Source organism: Sphaerodactylus townsendi, linkage group LG17 (genome assembly GCF_021028975.2).
Source record: "Sphaerodactylus townsendi isolate TG3544 linkage group LG17, MPM_Stown_v2.3, whole genome shotgun sequence".
Taxonomy (NCBI): Eukaryota; Metazoa; Chordata; class Lepidosauria; order Squamata; family Sphaerodactylidae; genus Sphaerodactylus; species Sphaerodactylus townsendi.
This window is the reverse complement of record NC_059441.1, coordinates 1,055,696-1,078,770: the sequence shown is the minus strand read 5'-3', so window position 1 is coordinate 1,078,770 and position 23,075 is coordinate 1,055,696. Positions and strand designations below refer to the sequence as shown.

At 49.3% G+C, this 23,075-nt stretch overlaps 1 protein-coding gene across 3 annotated transcripts; it reads left to right on the top strand.

Moving 5' to 3' along the window:
- The first annotated feature begins 292 nt into the window (after positions 1 to 292).
- SNX1 (sorting nexin 1) lies at positions 293 to 21,966 on the top strand. 3 transcript variants are annotated; one of them, XM_048482027.1, is made up of 15 exons: positions 295 to 486; positions 2,578 to 2,680; positions 5,615 to 5,751; positions 7,180 to 7,246; positions 10,203 to 10,246; positions 12,193 to 12,334; positions 14,167 to 14,245; positions 15,389 to 15,464; positions 17,044 to 17,169; positions 17,322 to 17,415; positions 18,826 to 19,031; positions 19,299 to 19,442; positions 20,045 to 20,125; positions 20,768 to 20,839; positions 21,507 to 21,966. In XM_048482027.1, the coding sequence occupies exons 1-15, from the start codon at positions 367 to 369 to the stop codon at positions 21,555 to 21,557; spliced, it is 1,542 nt and encodes a 513-aa protein (XP_048337984.1). In that variant the 5' UTR covers positions 295 to 366; the 3' UTR covers positions 21,558 to 21,966. The 3 variants fall into 3 exon arrangements, with proteins under 3 accessions (XP_048337986.1, XP_048337984.1, XP_048337985.1); XM_048482028.1 differs by having other exon boundaries at positions 297 to 486; positions 17,044 to 17,157; XM_048482029.1 differs by lacking the exons at positions 20,768 to 20,839; positions 21,507 to 21,966 and adding an exon at positions 20,420 to 20,560 and having other exon boundaries at positions 293 to 486.
- The last annotated feature ends 1,109 nt before the right edge of the window (positions 21,967 to 23,075 follow it).

Genomic DNA, 23,075 nt, shown 5'->3' with positions numbered 1-23,075 from the left:
ATTCAGGTTCCCACACTCAGAAGAGTTTGCATTTATTATCCCCCGCCTTTCTCTCCTGCAAGGAGGATCAAAGCGGCTTACAAAACCCTTCCCTTCCGCTCCCCACCACTAGGGGGTGGACACGGCCGCGCGCAGGCTCCCTTGTCTAGCCAATCGCCTGCTTCCTCCCGTCCTCCCGATTTGCATGCTAGGCCCCGCCTACAGCCTCCGGCTTCCCATGCCAGCACCGGAGCCCCGCCCCTCCGCGCGCAGCCCCGCCCCTTTCCCCTTCTGCTGCGGGCGGCGCGGCTTCCTAAAAGCCAGCTCTGGTCGCTTCCGGCGGGGGCGCCGGAAGTGGTCCTTCTCGGGGACAGGGTGGCCGCGGTCATGGCGTCGGGCGGCTCCCCCGTCGACCGGCTCCCCCCGCCCTTCCCCGGCGCGGAGGCGGTCAGCGCCCCTTCCGCGGACAGCGACTCGGACGGGGAGGACATTTTCACCGGCAGTGCTGTGAGTGACAGGAGGAGGGAGGGAGCTTGTTGCGACTCTGTTTGCTCACTCGGGTCAGTGTCGCGGGTGGGTGGGGAGGGGGCTCTCCTGAGATACTTTGTCAAGCTCCAAGTGCGTGGATACTCAGGAGCAAGTCCTGGTGAAGTTATTGGGAACTCGCTCCTTAGTCCATCTTGTTTAGCTTCAGTGGGTTATAAGCTACTCAAACCACGCCTTTCTTTCTTTCTTTCTTTCTTTCTTTCTTTCTTTCTTTCTTTCTTTCTTTCTTTCTTTCTTTCCCTTCCAAAAACATATAGTGGAAGTTTGAAAAAGTTGAGTTTTCTCCCTTTTGTTTGGAAACTTGATGCTGGAAGCTTAAAGTGGGCGGGTCCTCAAGGTGTGTGTGTTTGTTTTTAAGTCATCTTATAGCCTCTTTAGGTTGCAGTGAATTTTCCCAATCTTGATGTGGTGATCTGCTTTTAAAAGAAAACAGCATGCACAGATTGATAAAGCTGTAAACGCATGGAACTGCAGGATGGATTTTGTGTGAGTGTGTCACTCCTTTGCCAGAAGTACCTTATTTTAAAAAGGAAAACAAACTGGAGCATTCGAGAATAAAGACGGTCTAGGAAACGGGAGATGTTCACAGATCTCCTGTCATCTTTATCCTCCGCAGGGTATGACAAGTGAGAATGGAAGGGTTCTTATGTCATGATCTACGTTATGATTTATTCATACTTTCCCCGCGCCTTGAACTTTTGTCTGAGATTTCTTTTTTAGCTCACTTCCGGCAGTATAAAATTTCTTTTTTAAAATTCTGAGAATATGGCCTGTAAATGGCATATTGTGTGTTATTTAATTGTATGTTGTTTTTATACTGTTGTATTGCCGTCCTGAGCCTTTCGAGGACGGGCGGGCCAGAACTTGAATAAATAAATAAATCTACGCTGCACTTAATAAATTTCGAACCGTGGCCTCAGATCCTGGTTTGGTGTAACCCGGCTCACCATTGTTGCCCTTTTATAAATAACATGGGCAGGGGAGCTCATTAGCTGGGAACCAAATACAGCTCTTTTCCTTTTCAAGAGAACAGTGTCCTTTTGGTCGGGGGAGGGGGGGAATTGTGCCATAGTGGGAAGAGATGCTGTCTGAAGCTGTCTGCATAAGTGATAAACCTGGTGCTTGGAGAAGAAAGTTGCATAATTATTGCAGAAACAACACCGACCCTGCATAGCCTCTCCTGTAATGCCAGTGGAAGATTGACTTGATTGTGTTTAATACTGCTGAATTTCTCTGTATAAACAATATCTATAATTGATCTGGCAATTCTAGTAGTTCTTCAAGAACTGCATTTTTTAAACTCCTATTTGGGACAGGCAGTATCACCTCCCTAGTTAGGGTTATGTTTTGCCCTGAGTATTGGCTTATTCGAAGGGTTTTGTCCTTTATCAGCAGCTTCACAGGTTTGGGTTCATGAAACACCCAATACTGACGGAGACGTCTTCTGAATAGGGGGTTTGTTCCCCCAGGCCTTTGTGGCAGGCAACAGACCCGTCAGTGCCTCTGTCTGCTTTTAGCAAAGCTTGGTCCAAACATCTTTTGCTCTCGCGACACGGCAGCTTAAACAGCTATTTGTCCCTGGTGCCTTGTGGGTCTCTGACCCTGTTCTTGCTACCCTTTGAAATTGCCAGCTCAGCTATGCAGACAATGTCAGTGCTGTAGCTGGGTGCTGGGGCAGTGTGTCTTCGGAAAGCTGTTGAGAAACAAGCGGGCCTTTATAAGCCAAACACCACAGTGGCGGAACAGTGTAAAATTTCACCAGTGCCTGCAGTTGCCCTGCCAACTGGAGGGGGGCTGACTTATTCTCTGCAGTGGTTGAAAAGAAACTTGACTGTAAGAAACGAAACAGGATGGTCTTCGAGCAGGAGTTTCTTTGCAGGGAGTTCAGTTTCTGTTCACAGTGTAAGCATTACAGCTGTGTTTGGTCCAACCTGTTGTGTTTCCAGGGCAGACAGGTGCAGTTAAGGTGTTTTTATTGGCCTCCCAAACCTACACTTCAGGGGTGGATTTAACTCTGCCACTTATGCCATGTACTCTTGTCTGAACTTCTAGAGTAAGCCAATGTCTCCTAAGAAGGGGTCCCCGGAACCAGTAAGAAACAGTTCCACAGCTAACGGTGTTCACGAAGACCAAGATGATCAGGATTTATTTGCAGGTATGTTTTATGTTCACCGAGATGAGGAAAGACACTGCAGCTACATGTTCTTGGGTTACTCAAGGAGTAAACCGTCCAGTTTGAGAGCCAGCGTGGTGTCGTGGTTAAGAGCAGGTGCACTCTAATCTGGAGAACCGGGTTTGATTCCCCGCTCTGCCACTAGAGTTGTGGAGGCTTATCTGGGGAACCAGATTATCTTGTGCACTCCAACACATGCCAGCTGGGTGACCTTGGGCTTGTCACAGTTCTTCAGAGCTCTCTCAGCCCCACCCACCTCACAGGGTGTTTGTTGTGGGAAAGAAGGGAGGGAAAGGAGATTGTAAGCCCCTTTGAGTCTCCTTACAGGAGAGAAAGGGGGGATATAAATTCAACTCTTCTTTTTTATTGAGCTTTTATGCAGATTATAGAGTGGGACGACAATGCATTGAAACAATAATATTTATTTTTTTTTAAACTGGATGGCGGAATCAGAAAGCAATGCAATAGAACAGTATAATGCATAGAAAAAGCAGTGCAAGGATGAAAGGAAACTGTCCAAAATTCTCAGGCACTAAAGCTAAGAATCCTGTTCACTTTCTAAAAATACCCTTTTGAACAAATTCCATTTAAGTGCACGTCCCAAGATGCTGTGCCAGAATTGTCTTCCTTCTGTTGGCAATCCTGCCTGCTGTCCTGTGAACACCTCCGCTGAGTGATCAATATCTGGCCAAGATTGGGCTTTTGATATCCCTTCCGTAGAGGCATCAATATTATTTGAACGGAATACTATTTTCAGAGAGTTAAAATTGTGTATTCAAGGACTGCAGGCAAAATGCCACTAAAGGTAAAGTTTCCCCTTCAGTCGTGTCCAACCCTGGGGTACCACTGCGAGCAGTGATTTCTTAGGCAAGCCTCTTTTGTGGGGTAGTTTGCCATTGCTTTCCCCGGCTATTCTTTACCCCCTAGCTATGAGCTAGGTCAGTGATGGCGAACCTTTTTGAGACCGAGTGCCCAAATTGCAACCCAAAACCCACTTATTTATTGCAAAGTGCCATCACGGCAATGTAACCTGAATACTGAGGTTTTAGTTTACAAAAAACGGTTGGCTCCAAGGCATGCGTTACTCAGGAGTAAGCTTGGTGGTAGTCAGTGGCTTTGCTTTGAAGCAACCGTGCAACTCTTCCAATGGGTGAATCACGACCCTAGGAGGGTTTACTCAGAAGCAAGCCCCATTGCCAGCAACCGAGCTTACTCCCAAGTAAACGATTGTACTTTAGTTCTTTGTTTGAAAATCAGTGGGGCTTAAGAGCACTTAATAGAGTTACCTACACTGCTTCCCCAAAACTAGGTCGTAGGTTTAATGCTAATAATCGAGCCCAGTGGCCCAGGCCAGCCTAGATGTGTGTGGGGGCACTCTGTTTGCAAGTGCCCACAGAGAGGGCTCTGAGTGCCACCTCTGGCACCCGTGCCATAGGTTCGCCACCACTGAGCTAGGTACTCATTTACCGACCAAGGAACAGATGCATGGCTGAGTTGACCATGAGCCAGCTGCCAGGATATCTAACCCACAGGGGGCTCGAACTCCTGACCATGTGAGTGGCAGTGCAAGCACTTAACCACTACGCTACGTGGCTCCTAAATGCCTCTGCTGTATTTCTAATGCTCATGTGAGTTTTCTGCTGGTTAGTGGCTGGGGTGGTTTTGTCCTGAAACTGCCCTTTGGATATGAAAAGTGCATGCTCATTTTAGAGATCTCAGAGCACTTCCATCCGCAGGTGCCCTGTGTTTTGGATCAAGTCCACATCTAAAATTTACCTGAAGACCTTTCTGCTGAACCTATTTTTTTTTTATACAAAAGCTTTCGAACGGGAACACAGATCACCCGATCTGTATCAGTGGAGCTTTTGCTTTGTTTCTGGGTGGAAACTGTTTCTGAAAACAATTGGCTGTAAACTTACGGAGCTTGGAAATTACCAGCATTTAGCTGTGTGGCTGGGAAAATATTTTAGTAGATGGCTCCTAGTTGAATTCCGGATCATCTTCAAGGTGTGGGTGCTAACCTTTAAGGCCTTACACGGCCTGGGGACCTTCGTATCTTCGGGACTGCATTACCCCATATGTCCTTATTCGGCCTCTGCGTTCGGCAGAGGCCAATTTACTGGTGGTCCCTGGTCCCTCTATGATGCGGCTGGCCTCCACTCGGACCAGGACCTTTACGGCCCTGGCCCCTGCCTGATGGAACGCTCTCCCTCCAGCTGTCCGGGCCCTGCGGGATTTGGGTGAGTTCCGCAGGGCTTGTAAGACTGAGTTGTTCCACCAGGCTTTTGGAGTGTCCGGCTGCTAATGTGCCCCCTCCCCCTTCTGGTTTTTCCAGGGGTCCCTTTAACATCAGTGGCACTCGCCATTACCCCTTTTTTTCTTTGGGAGGGTTTTAATGGGGGTTTTTTTGTATATTGTTTGCTGTTTTAATGGGGTTTAGTTTTTGCATTTATTGGAGCCTGTTTAATTTTATTTTATTTGCTCCCGTATTATAGTTTCTGTGTTATGAAATAATGTTGTACACCGCCCAGAGCTCTGCAGGGGTGGAGCGGTTAATAAATCTAATTAATTAATTAATAGATGCAGAGAGTGGAAGATTTTATTGGGGACAGTACTCCTTAAAGAAGTTTCTTCGTTATGTTTTTGTGCCATGTATTGCTGCTGTTCATTTTGTATAGCATTGCTTATATTTGTGGATGGCTGAATTCCAAATCTTTTTCTTAGGCTGATTCCGCATGGGCTAAAAACAGCGGTGCGAAAATGATGTGAAAACAGTAGAAACCCTTTTACACCATTTTCACACTGCTGTTTTTGGCCCATGCGGAATCAGCCTTAGAGAGATTAGCTTCTAATAGTTTCCTGGCGGGACTGAGCTTTGAAAACCGAGCAAAACGTTATGGTCCGATCTTTTCCTAGATGCCACTGTAGAGCTGTCTCTGGATAGCACACAGAATAACCAGAAGAAGGAGACTGCTCCGGTGTTTAGTCCAACCCCCTCGCTAGAGACAACGGCAAATTCATCTTCCACACATGAGCCCAAAACCTACGAGGAGGTATCGACTTCTGTATTGTGTATGGAATTGTTTACCGTATCCTCTGGGAAGGGTGAATGGCGATGCCGGGGGAGCTGGTGACGGTCTTCCCTTTGGCATCTTGCAAGCTAGGATTCTAATCTGGAGAACCGGGTTTGATTCCCCACTCCTCCACCTGAGTGGCAGAGGCTTATCTGGTGAACCAGATGTGTTTCCGCACTCCTACATTCCTGCTGGGTGACCTTGGGCTAGTCACAGTTCTCTCTGAACTCTCTCAGCCCCACCTACCTCACCAGGTGTCTGTTGTGGGAAGGGAAAGGAGCTTGTCAGCCACCTTGAGTCTCCTTACAGGAGAGAAAGGTGGGATATAAATCCAAACTCTTCTTTTTCTCTTCTTACTAATTTTGTCTGCCTGTTGCTGTCGAATCTAGCTCAGACTTAGGGCAAGGCGTGAGGACAGCTACGGGCACACAAAAAAGACCTCCCCCCACCATGTGATCTTGAGGAAGAGGTCTGAGGTTTCTAGCTTTTGAAACTGGATTCCATCGTGACTTTCAGGAATCCAGGCTTCAAAGAAGTTCTAAGTGGAAAACTGTTCTGCTAGCAGGCAGAACTCCCCACGAAATGGGATGTGGTTCGCTTAACTTAAGCATTTGCGATATTTGGCACTGTTCGCATCAGCATGCTGTATTCAGGGGAACAGGCGGAGGTTACGTCTAAACCAGGGGTAGGGAACCTTTAACACTCAAAGAGCCATTTGGACCCATTTTCCATGGGAAAAGAAAACACTTGGAGCCGCAAATAATTTTTGACATTTAAAATAAAGATAACACTGTATATATTGGGGTTTTGTTAAACCTTTTACTCTGCTCATTCTGAGAAGCGCATGGATGCGTCCACCCTGCTGCCTGCAGGGTGGGCAAGGATGGGGCCAGCGGCTCGGCCTCGCCGGCCACCGGGAAAGCAGCCACCCCGCTCCAAAGGGGCAGGCGAGAGGGGAAGCCCACGGCGCGGCCCAGCCAACCATGGGCAGTTGGTGCGCCCGCCCTGCTGCCTGCAGGGCGGGCAAGGATGGGGCCAGCGGCTCGGCTCGTGGAGCCACAGAGCAAGGGCAGAAGAGCCGCATGCGGCTCTCGAGCCGCAGGTTCCCTACCCCTGGTCTAAACCTTCTCAGATGAACCCTGTAAAATAGAACTCTAACTCTTCTGCCAGCTGTGTTTTCAGCACATCTTTTAAGGGCTGAAATGCTTGTTTTGAAACACTCTGTTGTCCAAAGTCCTTAGATGTATCTTTTGGAGGGATAGGATAGCAGCTCTGTGCTGTGGCCTCCTTTTATCCCCCGCTGCCTTTTGCCCATCAGGTTGTCTTGTGTGTGGAAACGGTGTTCTCTGCAAGACTCTGCCAGAAGTTTCTGTGTTAACTGTGACCTGAGTGTATTTCTTCTTCTAGCTGGAAGGAGAGGAGCAGGACGACCAGTTTGAGCTTACGGTGGGAGTGAGCGATCCAGAGAAAATCGGTGAGTCTTGATGGAGGGAGAGTGAGTGGACGTAACTGGAGTGCGGTGGGTGAAGCCGATTTCTGGGGTGCGGTGGGTGAAGCCATGTCCATTTCTATCTGCTGCTAGGCTTGCTTCGGCCTAGAAGCCAGAACTGTTGTATTGGTTAACGACATTCAAATCTGCATGCAGAGTGCAGAAGGAAGAGAGGAGCCGTATTCGGATCCACTGTTTAACTGGACACCAGATGTATGAGTTCTTCTTGCACGAGAGCCAGCGTGGTGTAGTGGTTAAGAGCAGGTGCGCTCTAATCTGGCAAACCGGGTTTGATTCCCTGCTCTGCCACTTGAACTGTGGAGGCTTATCTGGGGAACCAGATTAGCTTGTGCACTCCAGCACATGCCAGCTGGGTGACCTTGGGCTAGTCACAGTTCTTCGGAACTCTCAGCCCCACCCACTTACAAGGTGTTTGTTGTGAGGGGGGAAGGGAAAGGGGATTGTAAGCCCCTTTGAGTCTCCTTACAGGAGAGAAAGGGGGGATATAAATCCAAACTCTTCTCGTCCACAGCATCTTATTGAAATCAGACTTGCAGTAGGTGGTAGCTAGACTGTTAAGCAGTGCTGAGAGCTTTGCTACATACTGCACCTGGTTGGAAGCTGAAAGGGCAGAGAGGCAAAGCAGGAATAATCCTAGGCAGGATTTGGATTAACTTGCACCGGTAACAATTTGTTTTCCAGATAAGCAGGATTATAGTTCTCATCATCCCCTGCCAGCATCATGCTGGCAGGGGATGATGGGAACTGTAGTCCATAACATCTGGAAGGCCACAAGTTTGACGCCTGTGGATTAAGGTGTCACCATTTACTGCATTTAAAATACCCTTCGAGGTCCTCAGATCCAGAGAATTCCTGGTGCGTTTTCTGAATTGCAGCTGTGGATACAGGGAAGGAGATTCTGCAGCAATACCTGAGGAACATTACATTACTTCAGGCTCCTCTCTACTCAGAGGCGCAAGCTCTGTACAGTTCGGCCGTCTTGCAGCCGGCTTCTCAGCTGCCGCCGGTGCCATAACAACCACTCAATTGTTCAGCCTGGGGCACTCGTGCAGAGTGCGCCTCGATCCCAGCAGCACAACAAGTCGCTAATTATCCTTCGCTCACATCTGTAGGAAGTGCGTGAAGAACTGAGCGCTGCGGAGAAGCTACCATTGTAAAAGCTCCAGCTGTCTTTATCCTGTGGTGCGCACAGTTGCGATAACTAGAAGGGAAATCTGAACTGCAAACAATCCCTTTGGCTGACGTTTGCCTTTAACAAACCTCCTCCTTAGACATTCAGGTTTGGATAAGTGATGCTTGTGGCTTCGAGCCGCTCAGCCAGTTGAAGGTTAGGGCGAGGTGCATTTTCCAAAGTGTTATGAAATTCCGCAAGGTTGCAGCAGATCTGGAACTTGATACCCCACGCGGCTGCCTTTTTGATGAGTCTGTTTGATCTTATCTTGATGTTGCATCTAGTAACTGTGAAGGTTGGATGGAAGCTGAAGAGCTTAGGTGTCAAACTCGCGGCCCTTCAGATGTTATGGACTACAATTTCCATCATCTTAACGTTGGGTTCAGCCCAGACGAGTCCAGCCTTCAGCTATGCCAGGGGTCTGTAACCTGCGGCTCTCCAGATGCTCATGGACTACAAATCCCATCAACCCCTGCCAGCATGGCCAATTGGCCATGCTGGCAGGGGCTGATGGGAATTGTAGTCCATAAACATCTGGAGAGCCGCAGGTTGCAGACCCCTGAACTATGCAGTTCGAACTGTAGTCCATAACATCTGCACATAAGAACATAAGAACAAGCCAGCTGGATCAGACCAGAGTCCATCTAGTCCAGCTCTCTGCTACTCACAGTGGCCCACCTGTGATGCAGTGATGCAGAGGATGCAGTGTCTTTGGGAGCTCACATGCAGGATGTGAAAGCAATGGCCTTCTGCGGCTGTTGCTCCCGAGCACCTGGTCTGCTAAGGCGTTTGCAATCTCAGATCAAAGAGGATCAAGATTGGTAGCCATAAATCGACTTCTCCTCCATCAATCTGTCCAAGCCCCTTTTAAAGCTATCCAGGTTAGTGGCCATCACCACCTCCTGTGGCAGCAGATTCCAAACACCAATCACACGTTGCGTGAAGAAGTGTTTCCTTTGATTAGTCCTAATTCTTCCCCCCAGCATTTTCAATGTATGCCCCCTGTAGTCAAACTGTAGTCCATAACATCTGGAGAGCCGCGAGTTTGACACCTGTGCTGAAGAGGATTTTGGAATAGGTGTTGAAGGCTTTCCTTTTGAAGCAACTTCCATCCTGGGGATATTTCACACCATGAGCGGTGTGTGGGCGTGTCTTCTTTTTTGGACTTCATGTATCTGTAGCCACAATGGCTTGAAGTTTCCATAGAATGAAACATGCTGAAGGCTTTCTGTCGTCTTTGCCTCTTGTAAGATTGAGGGTTATATAGTATATAAAGTGATCTTCCTGGGAAGGAGGTCCACAGTTGTCCCAGAAATCAGCACTACAAACCAATTTCATAGAGAGCCAGCACGGTGTAGTGGTTAAGAGCAGGTGCACCCTAATCTGGAGAACCGGGTTTGATTCCCTGCTCTACCACTTGAGCTGTGGAGGCTTATCTGATGAACCACATTAGCTTGTGCACTCCAACACATTCCAGCTGGGTGACCTTGGGCCAGTCACAGTTCTACGGAGCTCTCTCAGCCCCACCCACCTCACAGGGTGTTTGTTGTGAGGGGGGAAGGGAGAGGAAATTGTAAGCCCCTTGGAGTCTCCTTACAGGAGAGAAGGGGAGGATATGAATCCAACTCTTCTTCCTCTTCAATGTATTTGTATCTAGTTCTGTCCACTAGGAGGAGATCTTTGCCACCATTTTGGCATCGTCGCCTACAGTTGACTCGGTTGAAAACCCTTATTTTCTCCTTTCTACAGGGGACGGTATGAATGCCTACGTAGCCTACAAAGTGTCGACGCAGGTACGTCAGGTCGTACTGGGAAGGGCAAAGAAGTGAGCAGACCCCAGTGCAGGCAAGGGAACTGACTTCCTGTAAATCAGTCCTCCAATCCAGTTTCAGACATTTTTAATTGTGCTGTGGGCGTTATCTCGCACTGGAAATCATGGCTATTCCAGGAATATCGTCTCCCTAGGCTACGTGGTGGTGATGGACAGTACCATGACGTGGCAGTCAACTGATGACGAACCTGTAGGGTTTTCAGCGCCAGAGATGTTCAGAGATATTTTGCCGTTGCCTGCCTCCATGGCGTAGGAGGTTAAGAGCTCGTGTATCTAATCTGGAGGAACCGGGTTTGATTCCCCGCTCTGCCGCCTGAGCTGTGGAGGCTTATCTGGGGAATTCAGATTAGCCTGTACACTCCCACACACGCCAGCTGGGTGACCTTGGGCTAGTCACAGCTTCTCAGAGCTCTCTCAGCTCCACCTACCTCACAGGGTGTTTGTTGTGAGGGGGGAAGGGCAAGGAGATTGTAAGCCCCTTTGAATCTCCTTACAGAAAAAAAGGGGAGGGGGATATAAATCCAAACTCCTCCTCCTCCACTACTACTACTACTACTACTACTACTTCTCCTCCTCCTCCTCCTCCTCTGTGTTGCAACCCTGGACTTTGTTGGTGGTCTCCCATCCAAATACTAACCAGGGCCTTCCCAGCTTAGCTTCCAAATCTAATGAGGTCACGCTCTTCTGATTCTGCTCCTCAGATCTGGGGTCGCCCCTACTTGAGGGCTAACCTTGGTGCCCCTGATTCTGTAAAGTGCAGGCCATGTTCTTCTGCAGAGATGCCACGATCTTAGCCAGTCGAGGCAAAAACAGCTGAGCAAATCCTCCCTCGAAGCGGCTGCTCAGATCTCGTTTGCCATGTTCACCAAAGCCCTTGTGTAGGATTTGCTTTCCTGATCTTGCTTCATCTTGGGATGTGTGTGTGTGTGGGCGGTGTTCCTTGACGCTGTCTCGGGTCGCAGTCTGTACCGCTCTGTTGTGTAATCTTTTGAATCCTGACCAAGCTTGGGTATCTTAATTATTGCACTGTTTTGTTGTCAGTGACTCTAAATAACAAATTAATGAACTTACACTTCATAAATATATTGAAGGAAAAGGTTGTAGGACACAAGATAAGTCCATACAAGGTCCCAAATACCAGTGTTGTGCAATGGTTAGAGTAAGGATCTGGGAGATTTGGGTAATCTTGGGCCAATTATATACTCTCAACCTAATCTACCTCACAGGGTGGTTGTGAGGATAAAACAGAGGAAGGAGAATGATGTTAGCCATTTTGGGACAAAGGCAGGATATAAACCTAGTAAAGTAGTGGTGTAGTGGTTAAGAGCAAGTACACTCTAATCTGGACATCCGGGTTTGATTCCCCGCTCTGCCACTTGAGCTGTGGAGGCTTATCTGGTGAACCGGATTAGCCTGTGCACTCCAACACATGCCAGCTGGGTGACCTTGGGCTAGTCATAGTTCTTTGGAGCTCTCTCAGCCCCACCCACCTCACAGGGTGTTTGTTGGGGTAGGGCGAGGAGATTGACAGAGAGGAGGGATATAAATCCAAACTCTTCTTCTTCATGTATAAACATTGGGCCCTGCCAAATATTTTAGTTGGTGCCAGTAAAAAGGTATTACATGGATACCATTCTTGTGCATAAATGTACTGAGACATGTATGTTAACTGCTAGTTTTTTATATAACGCCTTTCATCTCGGAAGCAGTAACATTTGCATTTGGGAAATCAGCATGGCGTAGCCTTTTATTTTTCCCAGCGCAGGAGGGTGGGGACCGGAAGGCAGAATTTGTTGGTGGCTTTAGCCCTTCTGGAAACAGCTTTAGCCCTTTAAGACTGCTTGCTCGGTACAATTTGTGGACGGCTTTGCTTGAGTGTTGACTGTCCGTCTTCCCGTCCCTTCCCAGACCACTTTGCCGATGTTCAGGAGCAAGCAGTTTTCCGTGAAAAGGAGATTCAGCGACTTCCTGGGTTTGTACGAGAAGCTGTCGGAGAAACACGGGCAGAACGGATTTATTGTCCCTCCGCCTCCGGAGAAGAGCTTGATAGGTGAGGTTGTCCAGCAATTATGCGAACGGTATCACTGGACCATGCTGGGATACTTAACTAACTTTCAGTAAATGCCCTTTAACTATTCTTTTTGCGGTGTGCGGTATTGGCAGCCTTTCCCAGACACCTTGAATGTGAAACATCTTGGGAATCCTGGCACAGCGAGTTCTTCTCCCATAATTTCTAGCCTACAGTGTCTCAGAGCTGTGGCTCGTCCTGTAGGCGTCTTCCTCTATTGCAGTGATGGCGAACCTTTTTGAGACTGAGGGCCCAAATTGCAACCCAAACCCCACTTATTTATCGCAAAGTGCCAACACAGCAATTTAACCCGAATACTGAGATTTTAGTTTAGAAAAAACCGCTTGGCTCCCTCTTCCTCCACCCCACCCACTCGAGCAGGGGCCAGCCTGCTCTAGCCTCCACAAGTCCCACATGCACCGCTCTGTGCCTCTCAAGCATCTCTGCCTCCTCTGCACCATCCGCCCCCCTCGGGCAGCAACCACCCAGAGCACAGGCAACAGGCCCGCCAGCCAAGTCCTCCCTGCTCACTGCAGTGTGTGTACGTCGTGCTCAGTGCCCCAGGCCAGCCTAGATATGTGTATGAAAATCACCCCCCCACACACACATGATGAACTCTGTGTTCGCATGCCCACAGAGAGGGCTCCGAGTGCCACCTCTGGCACCCGTGCCATAGGTTCGCCATCACTGGTCTATTGGTATCTCCACATAGCTGCCTTTAAGAAAAGTGGTTGTTTCTCAAGAGTTAGGGCCTCTGCACATATGTCATAAGAAGGTATGTCCAATGCTTAAGAGCCCTGCTGGATCAGACCATTTGATCTAGCATCCCGGCTCCTACAGGTGTCAGCAGAGTGCCCTCCGAAGGCATACCTGCAGGGCACCGAGACACAATTCCGTTCCCTATTTCCCAGCCAGAAGTACATTGTCTCTGAGTATGGAGGCACCGTTTAACTCCCTCAGGTACGCCTGTTAATCTATTGTCGAAGGCTTTCATGGCCGGAATCACTAGGGCATTGTGGGTTTTCTGGGTTGTATGGCCATGTTCCGGTAGCATTTTCTCCTGACGTTTCGCCTGCATCTGTGGCTGGCATCTCCAGAGGATCTGATGGTAGTAAAGAAAGTGGAGAATATATACCTGTGGAATATATACCTGGACATTCCACAGGTATATGTTCTCCACTTTTCTTTACTACCACCGGATCCTCTGGAGATGCCAGCCACAGATGCAGGTGAAACGTCAGGAGAAAATTCTACCGGAACATGGCCGTACAGCCCGGAAAACCCACAACTCCATTAAGCATAAGCATAAGCATTTTATTGTCATTGTGCACGCACAACGAAATTTATAGCAGCATTCCTCGATGCACACAATTTCAGACTCATACCCCATCCTCACTCTCCCCTTCCTCCACCCATCCCTACACAGCCCCAAACACATCAACACGAAGCCACGGAGTTTAGCATAGCCACAGCTCTAGAGTAGAAGCTGTCTCTAAGCCTCTAAGCCTGTGCAATCCATCTCAGCTTGTTGCCCTTGCTGCATCTTGTGACAATGAGTTCCGTGGGCTAATTATACGTCTGCACTCTGCTGAAGGTTACATACAGCAGAGGGGTGATTCAAATCAGACCTTTTGGCACATCGGCGTCACTCTTGTCTGCTCAGACCGGCAGTTGCTTTTCAGGGCCTGTGGCAGAGGTCTTCCATGCCCCCTTCTGAAGAAGCTCTCCCACTGTGCCGCAGCCCCTGTTCAGGTGGTGGGTGCACGCCGCTATCCATATTTTCTCACCTCTCTTCCTCCTCCCCTTCCTTTTAGGAATGACCAAAGTAAAAGTCGGGAAAGAAGATTCCTCCTCCACGGAATTCTTAGAAAAAAGACGTGCTGCTTTAGAAAGGTGCGTAAGGCCCTCGGGTGCCCACAGGTGTGGACGACTGATGCCCTTGTAGAAAATCTCAAGCAGTTCCATGGCCTTTGTCCCTTCTTTCAGGAAATGTGGAACTTGTCTTGCATGGAATCAGGCCTTTTGTTTGTCTGGCCTCCAGCAGCCAGCGTGGTGTAGTTGTTAAGAGCAGGTACACTCTAATCTGGGGAACCGGGTTTGATTCCCCGCTCTGCCACTTGAGCTGTGGAGGCTTATCTGGGGAACTAGATTAGCCTGTGCACTCCAACACATGCCAGCTGGGTGACCTTGGGCTAGTCACAGTCCTTCGGAGCTCTCTCAGCCCCACCCACCTCACAGGGTGTTTGTTGTGGGGGGGGGGAGGGAAAGGAGATTGTAAACCCCTTTGAGCTTTCCAGATTAGGGCAGATTTGAATACATTCAGGAAGGATGTGCTTCTTCTCACCCTGGGGTACGAATGAAGCGAGGATCCTGAAAGCTACTTTCACATTTGTTCCTCCTACTCGAGCCTCCAAAAGGGAGAACTGATAGAGAAACCAGCATGGTTCCAGTTCTGTATTCACAGGGCTGTGACTGTCAGTGGTGGCGGTGACCTCAGAAAGGGTCCTTGTCATTTGGAGTGTCAACAGCTCTAGCTGTGGAGCGTCAAGACCTCAAGCGTTACCTTTTAAAGTAAGAGTGTAACTCTTGAATGGGCCGGATAGCCGGAAATCCCTACCCAGTGAATTCCGAGGGGCTGCATGCCCTCTCTAAAGAATCGCCTTTTTGTGTGAGGGATGGAGCCAGTGGAAGAATCAACTCCTCACCGTCCAAGTTCCTGCCCCGCTGCTTGCTACCAAATCTGTTTGCTCTGCAGCAGCTGCCATTGCTTCAACACCCATGTTGACCCAAATCTGCCTTTTCCACAAAACATCTCCATACTCCTGTAAAAGTCTTTCTCTTTTGAGTTTACGAATCCCAGATCTCCCCTGTTGCAACAAGTGTAGTTAAAAGATTTCCCTGGACATGGAATCTCAGCCCTTTCTACAACACACACGATCTTTGTCCAAGTGTTGCGTTTTAAAGAGAGGAAGCAAAGTCCGGAATATTTTTTTCGGGAGGGACAAAATAAAACCATTGTGTATTACTCTTCTCCAGGTATCTTCAAAGAACTGTCAGTCACCCTACAATGCTGCAAGACCCAGATGTGCGGGAATTCTTGGAAAAAGAGGAGGTTGGTTTACAGCTGTGCTTGTCTCAGCCTGGGAGGCATTCCTGGGTTTCTTTGGTGTGGTATTTTGTTGAAACTGCTCATCTTGTGAGCAAATCCTACATGCATGTTTTACACACACTTGACTTGTACTTGTCAAATCGCTGGTGGGTTTGTGATGGGCAGGAGTTTTATTTATATCCCTTTCTTTCCTGTAAGGAGTCTCAAAGGGGCTTACAATCTCCTTTCCCTCCCCGCCCCAAACAAACACCCTGTTAGGGGGGTGGGGCTGAGGGAGCTCCGAAGAACTGTGACTAGCCCAAGGTCACCCAGCTGGCGTGTGTTGGGAGTGCACAAGCCAATCTGGTTCACCAGATAAGCCTCCACAGCTCAAGTGACAGAGCTGGGAATCAAACCTGGTTTCCCAAATTAGAGTGCACCTGCTCTTAACCACTACACCACGCTGGAAGCAGGACAGCTCAGGGCTCTCCTCACCGTTTCAGCTGAAGCAAAGAAGCCTGTTGCAGAATTGAAGGGATCTGGATCAGTTTGCATAAGGGAGGGTTCATCTTGGTCTGTGTCACATTGTGGACTAGACTAGTCACTGCCCCCCCAGCCAGTTATTGTTGATCTCTAACCGGCTACTGAACTTGAGTCTAGTTCTTTTGCTACCCTCTGAAACCATGTCAGAGATATTGTATCTAGGTGATTGAGATGCATTTCTAGCTCAATGCAGTTGCTACAAGATATATGTAACTAGTCTGCTATATGTTATTACTGCCGCCTTGGGACATTCTTTCCTTGATCTTTGCTTTATTCGCATAAAGCAAACCCTCTGAGTAGATAATTAGGCTTTCTCCTGACACTTTGGTCTCATGGGAATAGGGATTGTTTCTGTTATCCCGCGGGAGGAGGATGCCAGGTGGCTCTTCATCTGTTGCCAACCTTGGGATGCCTTAGTTCCAAATGAACTCTTTCTCACATTTCTCAGGGAAATGGGAGGGAGGATTAACATTGGGATAAAGGCAGGCTCATCAAGACTTGGCTTTGCCAAGCTGGGTGCTTCGAGGCCTATCAATAAGCGCTGCCAATCAACAACACAGAGTCCAATGTCTTGTCAAAGGCTTTCATGGCCGGAATCACTGGGGTGCTGTGTGGTTTCCGGGCTGTATGGCCGTGTTCTAGCAGCATTCTCTCCTGACGTTTCGCCTGCATCTGTGGCTGGCATCTTCAGAGGATCTGATAGTAGGAAAGCAAGTGGAGTATATATACCTGTTGAACTGTCCAGGATGGGGGAAAGAACCATTGTCTGTTAACAAGTAAAGGGTGCAATGGTTCTTTCCCCCACCCTGGACACTCCAACAGATATATATACTCCACTTCCTTTCCTACCATCAGTTCCTCTGAAGATTTCCTACCATCAGATCCTCTGAAGATGCCAGCCACAGATGCAGAAGTGACATCCAGAGAAAGAATGCTAACTTTAAATTACAACCATACAGGCTAGAGCTCTCACAGCACCCCAATACAGAGTCCGTGTATTGTCCTTGAGGTCCGAGACCTAACATAACACAACAAACGGTCAGCGTTTCCCTTCCTACAGCTGCCGCGAGCGGTCAGCACCCAGACGCTAAGCGGCGCCGGCCTGCTGAAGATGTTCAACAGAGCCACCGACGCCGTCAGCAAGATGACCATCAAGATGAACGAATCTGACATCGTAAGCACGCCGGTATTTCCCGGGAGAGGTTCCCGCTGGGCGTCGAAACTCCACACTTACTTCCTCCACCTTGGGCGGGGTTTCTGGGAAGGAGATATGAACCTGCGGGATCAAAACGTATCTTCCTTTCAAACGGGAACTTGATGTCTGTGTCTCTCTTCCAGTGGTTTGAAGAGAAGTTCCAGGAGGTGGAGTGCGAGGAGCAGCGCCTGCGGAAGCTGCACGCTGTTGTGGAGCTGCTAGTGAGCCACAGGAAAGGTAATGTCCAAGCGGCGTCCGTTCTGTGTAGCTGGAAATGGCCGCAGGGGCACCTGAGCCAGGCATAAAATCTCCCTCCGTTTTCTTTTTGCATGTGAGGCCATTGCTTTCACCTCCTGCACGTGAGCTCCCAAACGCACCTGGTGGGCCACTGCGAGTAGCAGAGAGCTGGACTAGATGGACTCTGGTCTGATCCAGCAGGCTAGTTCTTATGTCTTGGGTGGGTAGGCTGTAGGATGGTGGTGCACTCTTCATGGCCAGCAGGGAAATAACTCCTGTGGTTTTCACCTGGGGATGGGGGCACACGAGCAGAACTTCCGGGGGGGGTGGGGGGAGAGCTGCTACGCTACAAGGAACTGAATGCAACAGTTGTTGGCAAGGTTGCTAAATCAGTGTCCCAGCCCTCAGAGTTTTCTGCAGCCTCATCCGTCTTCAGAGCCCAAATGGCGTAGTGGTGAAGAGCAGGTGGATTCTAACCTGGAGAACCGGGTTTGATTCCCCCACTCCTCCACCTGAGTGGCAGAGGCTTATCTGGTGAACCAGATGCGTTTCTGCACTCCTACATTCCTGCTGGGTGACCTTGGGCTAGTCCCAGTTCTCTCCAAACTCTCTCGGCCTCACTTACCTCACAAGGTGTCTGTTGTGGGGAGAGGAAGGGAAAGAAACTTGTAAGCAGAGGTGGGATCCAGCAGGTTCTCACCAGTTCCCGAGAGTGGGTTACTAATTATTTGTGTGTGCCGAGAGGGGGTTACTAATTGGGTCTACTTTTCTGTTAGAAATTCCATTAGGTCCAAAAATCATAAAGTCCTGTTGTTTCCTATGTGGCTGGTTAGCGAAGGTAGAAAACGGGACAATTCTCCCTGTTTTATAAATATGGTAAAGTTCCTTGTTTAAGGAAAGTATCCTTCTTTTGATTTCTAGAAACAAAATTAAGTATTTGAAAGTGTTAAGTATTTGACAGGCAGTCAATTAGAGGAGAAGTCTTTGTGTCTGTTGGCAGTAGACGATAGGACTTGCTATAATGAGTTTAAATTATGGACAGAAAGATACCAGCTGGAAATTAGGAACTTTTTTTTACAGTAAGAGTTTTTTACAGTAACAGAGAAATTATTAATGCCCCGCCCCCAGAATGCCCGGCCACGCCCCCATCGTGCCACGCCCAGCCCCATTGGCGCTTCGCCACTGTTTGAATCCCACCACCATGGGAACCTGTTACTAAAAATTTTGGATCCCACCACTGCTTGGAAGCCACCTTGAGTCCCCTTACAGGAGAGAAAGGTGGGGTATAAATCCAAACTCTTCTTCTTCAGATGCCTGCAGCCAGGTTTCTGTCCTCCATGGGGCAACCTCTTTAGCACCCCCCCTCCCTCAGCCGTGCTGACATTCTCCGTTCTGTGTCCTCTCTGTTAGAACTGTCGGTGAATACGGCTCAATTTGCCAAGAGCTTGGCCATGCTGGGGAGTTCTGAGGACAACACGGCCCTGTCCAGGGCTCTCTCCCAGCTGGCAGAGGTGGAGGAGAAGATCGAGCAGCTGCACCAGGAGCAGGCCAACAACGACTTCTTCCTCTTGGCGGAGCTGCTAAGTGACTACGTCCGCCTCCTCTCAGTTGTCCGGGTAAGCGGTTTCCGCACGTCGCTGGCCTTTTTCGGCATGCCGCATGTAGCCCCTTCAAAATAATAATTGGTTCCTATACCCCACTTTTCTCTACTGTAAAGAATTTCAGAGGGGCTTATAATTGCCCCCTGACACACACACCACACACCACACACACATGCACGCACGCACGCACGCACGCACACACAAAAGGACCTTGGGAGGTGGGTGGCGAGAGAGAAAGAGGTTGCCACTGATCTGTGCCCTTTCCTCCCTCCTTCCCGACAGGGTGCCTTTGACCAGCGAATGAAATCCTGGCAGCGCTGGCAAGATGCCCAGATCATGCTGCAAAAGAAACGGGAAACAGAGGCCAGGCTTCTGTGGGCGAACAGACCCGAGAAGCTTCAGCAAGCCAAAGAGGAGATCTCAGAGGTGAGTGAGGCGCCCGTGCCCAAGTGAGGTGAGTTCGTCTGCGCAAGCAAGCTTGGGACTGTAAGTAAGACCTCTGTCTTACACAAGTTGCACGGATTTTCTAGGGCGTGGTGGGGTTTCCGGGCTGCATGGCCGTGTCCCAGTAGCATTTTCTCCTGACGTTTCGCCTGCATCTGTGGCTGGCATCTTCAGAGAACATAAGAACTAGCCTGCTGGATCAGACCAGAGTCCATCTAGTCCAGCACTCTGCTACTCGCAGTGGCCCACCAGGTGCCTTTGGGAGCTCACATGCAGGAGGTGAAAGCAATGGCCTTCTGCGGCTGCTGCTTCCGAGCACCTGGTCTGCTAAGGCATTTGCCATCTCAGATCAAGATTGGTAGCCATAGATCAATAGAGGATCTGAATAGATTTTCTTATGCCCTTTCAGGAAAAGGGGTGGCCCCCAGAGTTCTTCTCTTGGGGAAATGGATGGCTTTTACTGTTCTATGATTAAATGTGCATTTTGTAACGTATCTTATTGTGATCTGCCCCATAGCCATCTTTGGATGGGAAAAGGCAGGGGACAAATTCAATAAAATAAATAAGTCGCTTCTCTTCTCCAGTGGGAGTCGCGCGTGACTCAATACGAGCGGGACTTTGAGCGGATCTCGACAGTTCTCCGCAAAGAGGTGTTGCGGTTTGAGGTACGGGAGGGCTTCCGTTGGAGGCGGCGACTGCTCGCGTTGTGAACTGTGGAGCGGGGGGGGGGCCAGAGGGCAAAATCTTTTTCCGGCTGCTGGGAAGACCCGGAAGAGGGAATGCTTCACGAAACGGCCATTCTTTTTACCCCTTCATGCTGACCTCTCCCCTTCACCTTTGCATCCTCAAATAATAAAGATTTGACAAGACCCAAACTCCTGTTGCAAACCAGCCCTCTGGGGCGATCTCTTGCACCAGTTTGAGGCACACCTGGGCAGGTGTCTGCTTTTATCTTCTAGCATGAAAAGGCCCCAGCAGCTATTGCCAGCTCTGCGCATGTCGCATCGGTTCCAGGACTAGGTAATTTTGTGGCCTGAGATTGCGTAGATGGATAACGTGAATGCAGTTGTACAAACGGAGGATGCTGTTGGACGTTGTCTAAATCGGGTTTCCAACTCTGGCCCTGCAGGTGTTCATGGACTACGATTCCCATCAGTCCCTGCCAGCATGATGGGAATTGTCGTCCAGGAACATCTGCAGGGCCAGAGTTGGACACCCCTGGTCTAAATCCTCAGGCCTGCCTTGATTTTTCCCCGTGGGGAGGCACTGATGGGCAGTTAAGTTTTTCTACCCTTTTTTTTCCTCAGAGAGAAAAAACAAAGGACTTCCGAACCAATGTGACTAAGTACCTGGAGACCTTATTGCATTCACAGCAACAGGTGAGCAAGCGACCAGTGAGGTGGGCCTCTTCCCCTGTTGGCTCCCGAGCAGCCTTGAAAACTAGCATGTCCCACTGTAAGGCACATCGTCTGTATGTCACGCATTCACAGGCCACATAGACATGGGTGCTGGCCTGCACTCATACCTCTCTAGTGTGACAGCCCCCTACAAGAGAGACCAGCTCTGTCACTCCCCTGGTGTCGTGGTTAACAGCAGGTGGATTCTATTCTGGATAACTAGGTTTGATTCCCCACTCCTCCACCCGAGTGGCAGATGCATTTCTGCGCTCCTACATTCCTGCTGGGTGACCTTGGGCTAGTCACAGTTCTTCAGAACTCTCTCAGCCCCACCTGCCTCACAAGGTGTCTATCGTGGGGAGAGGAAAGGAAAGGAGTTCCTAAGGCTCCCTGAGTCTCTCTGAGACAGAAAATCAGGGTTTAAATCCAAACTCCTCCTCTCCCTTACTACTTTGAATTGGAAAGGTGAGAGATTAAACCTGGAGTCCAGGAGGCAAAATGTATGTTTTCTAAAGATCTTCCCTTGCCCGGGGAAGGGGCAGTGGACGGGATTTGCCACACACACACACACCCCCCAGAAATTCCCCACGGTCTGCTGCGGCGCTTGCTAACCTTCCTTTCCGCTCTCTCTTCTTTGTGCTTTCTGCAGCTTGTCAAGTACTGGGACGCATTCTTGCCAGAAGCGAAGGCCATCTCTTAACCGGACCGAGCAATAGCCTTTTCCACCCACCCCCGACTGACGCTGCCTTTACTACGTTATACCTCTTTGGCCTTCCAAATGGATCTTCTTCCCCCCTCCCCGGAGCTGATAGACTCACTTCCCCTCCCCCTCCCCGAAAGAGCGGCTTTTCCCAGCTAGTAACTCTTCTAACCGAATTTTTTTCCCACTTAGGTTCATATGCACTCGTATATAAATATATCTATTTTCCTATTTGAAGAAAAAAAAAACCTAGTTTCCTGCTTTAAAAGCCTGCAGGCCTGCCGTAGGTAGCCTAGCTTAGGCGGGTTTAGTGGGTATTTTTCTGACTTTGGTATAGGGCCCAGGGGAAGCGTCCTTTGATTCCTGCCATGCCATGAAGACTGTATAATAAAACTTAAAATCAGGGCAAGGTGGCCGACTCTTCGTGTCTCTTCATTTCTGCGGGAGCAGCTGTCTGCTAAATCGTTGAGCTTGAGTGAGGAGGGAGAGTTTCAGAGGATGGTCCTCTTGGCTTGCCGTAGAACAGCTGGAATCGAGCCCAGTAGCATGTTAGAGACCCAGTCAGATTTCCAGAGTATAAGATTTTGAGGGTCAGAACTCCCTTCGCCAGATACCGAAGCTTTGGTTCTGGAAAGGTTGCACACTCAAAATGTTGTTGGTCTGGTGGTTGGAGAGCCAGCGTGGTGTCGTGGTTAAGAGCAGGTGCACTCAAATCTGGAGAACCGGGTTTGATTCCCTGCTCTGCCACTTGAGCTGTGGAGGCTTATCTGGTGCACCAGATTGGCTTGTGCACTCCAACACATGTCAGCTGGGTGACCTTGGACTAATCACAGTTCTTCGGCACTCTCTCAGCCCCAGAGGGGCTCTCAGAGGGAGCAGCAGGGGCGTAGTGGCTAAGAACAGTGGCTAAGAGCAGGTGCACTCTGATCTGGAGGAACCGGGTTTGATTCCCAGCTCTGCCGCTTGAGTTGTGGAGGCTTATCTGGGGAATTCAGATTAGCCTGTGCACTCCCACACACGCCAGCTGGGTGACCTTGGCCTAGACACAGTTCTTCTGAGCTCTCTCAGCCCCACCCACCTCACAGGTTTTTTGTTGTGAGGGGGGAAGGGCAAGGAGATTGTAAGCCCCTTTGAGTCTCCTACAGGAGAGAAAGGGGGATATAAATCCAAACTCTTCTTCTTCAAACTCTTTTTCTTTTTGTTGTATGGTGCTACTGGATTCAAATGTGTTGCAGTAACGCACACTCCTCTTCTCTTTTGCTGTTAGCCAGCTCACACATTGTAGGTATAACTTTCAGTAGGATTAGGATCACGTTGGGAAGAGGGTGGCGCTTGTCCGCTCTACGTTTGTATGGCTCGATAATTTTGTTCTTGGTTCGGGCGGCACTGCTGCATTGGTGATGGGGGGTAAGCTGACCTTAGAAAACCATGACTCTTGGCTTTAGAAGATCCTTGTTTTTGCTTCTAACAGGGACTCTTGAAACAAAAAAAGTTATGGGTGACTGTGCCTTCTTTCTG

What these genes read in the sequence shown, in the direction of transcription:
- SNX1 (XM_048482027.1), top strand. Translation starts at nt 367, where the DNA reads ATGGCGTCGGGCGGCTCCCCCGTCGACCGGCTCCCCCCGCCCTTCCCC. An exon ending in CCTACAAAGTGTCGACGCAG is followed by an intron (nt 10,247 to 12,192) that starts GTACGTCAGGTC and finishes GTCCCTTCCCAG; the next exon opens with ACCACTTTGCCGATGTTCAG. An exon ending in GCTAGTGAGCCACAGGAAAG is followed by an intron (nt 17,416 to 18,825) that starts GTAATGTCCAAG and finishes CCTCTCTGTTAG; the next exon opens with AACTGTCGGTGAATACGGCT.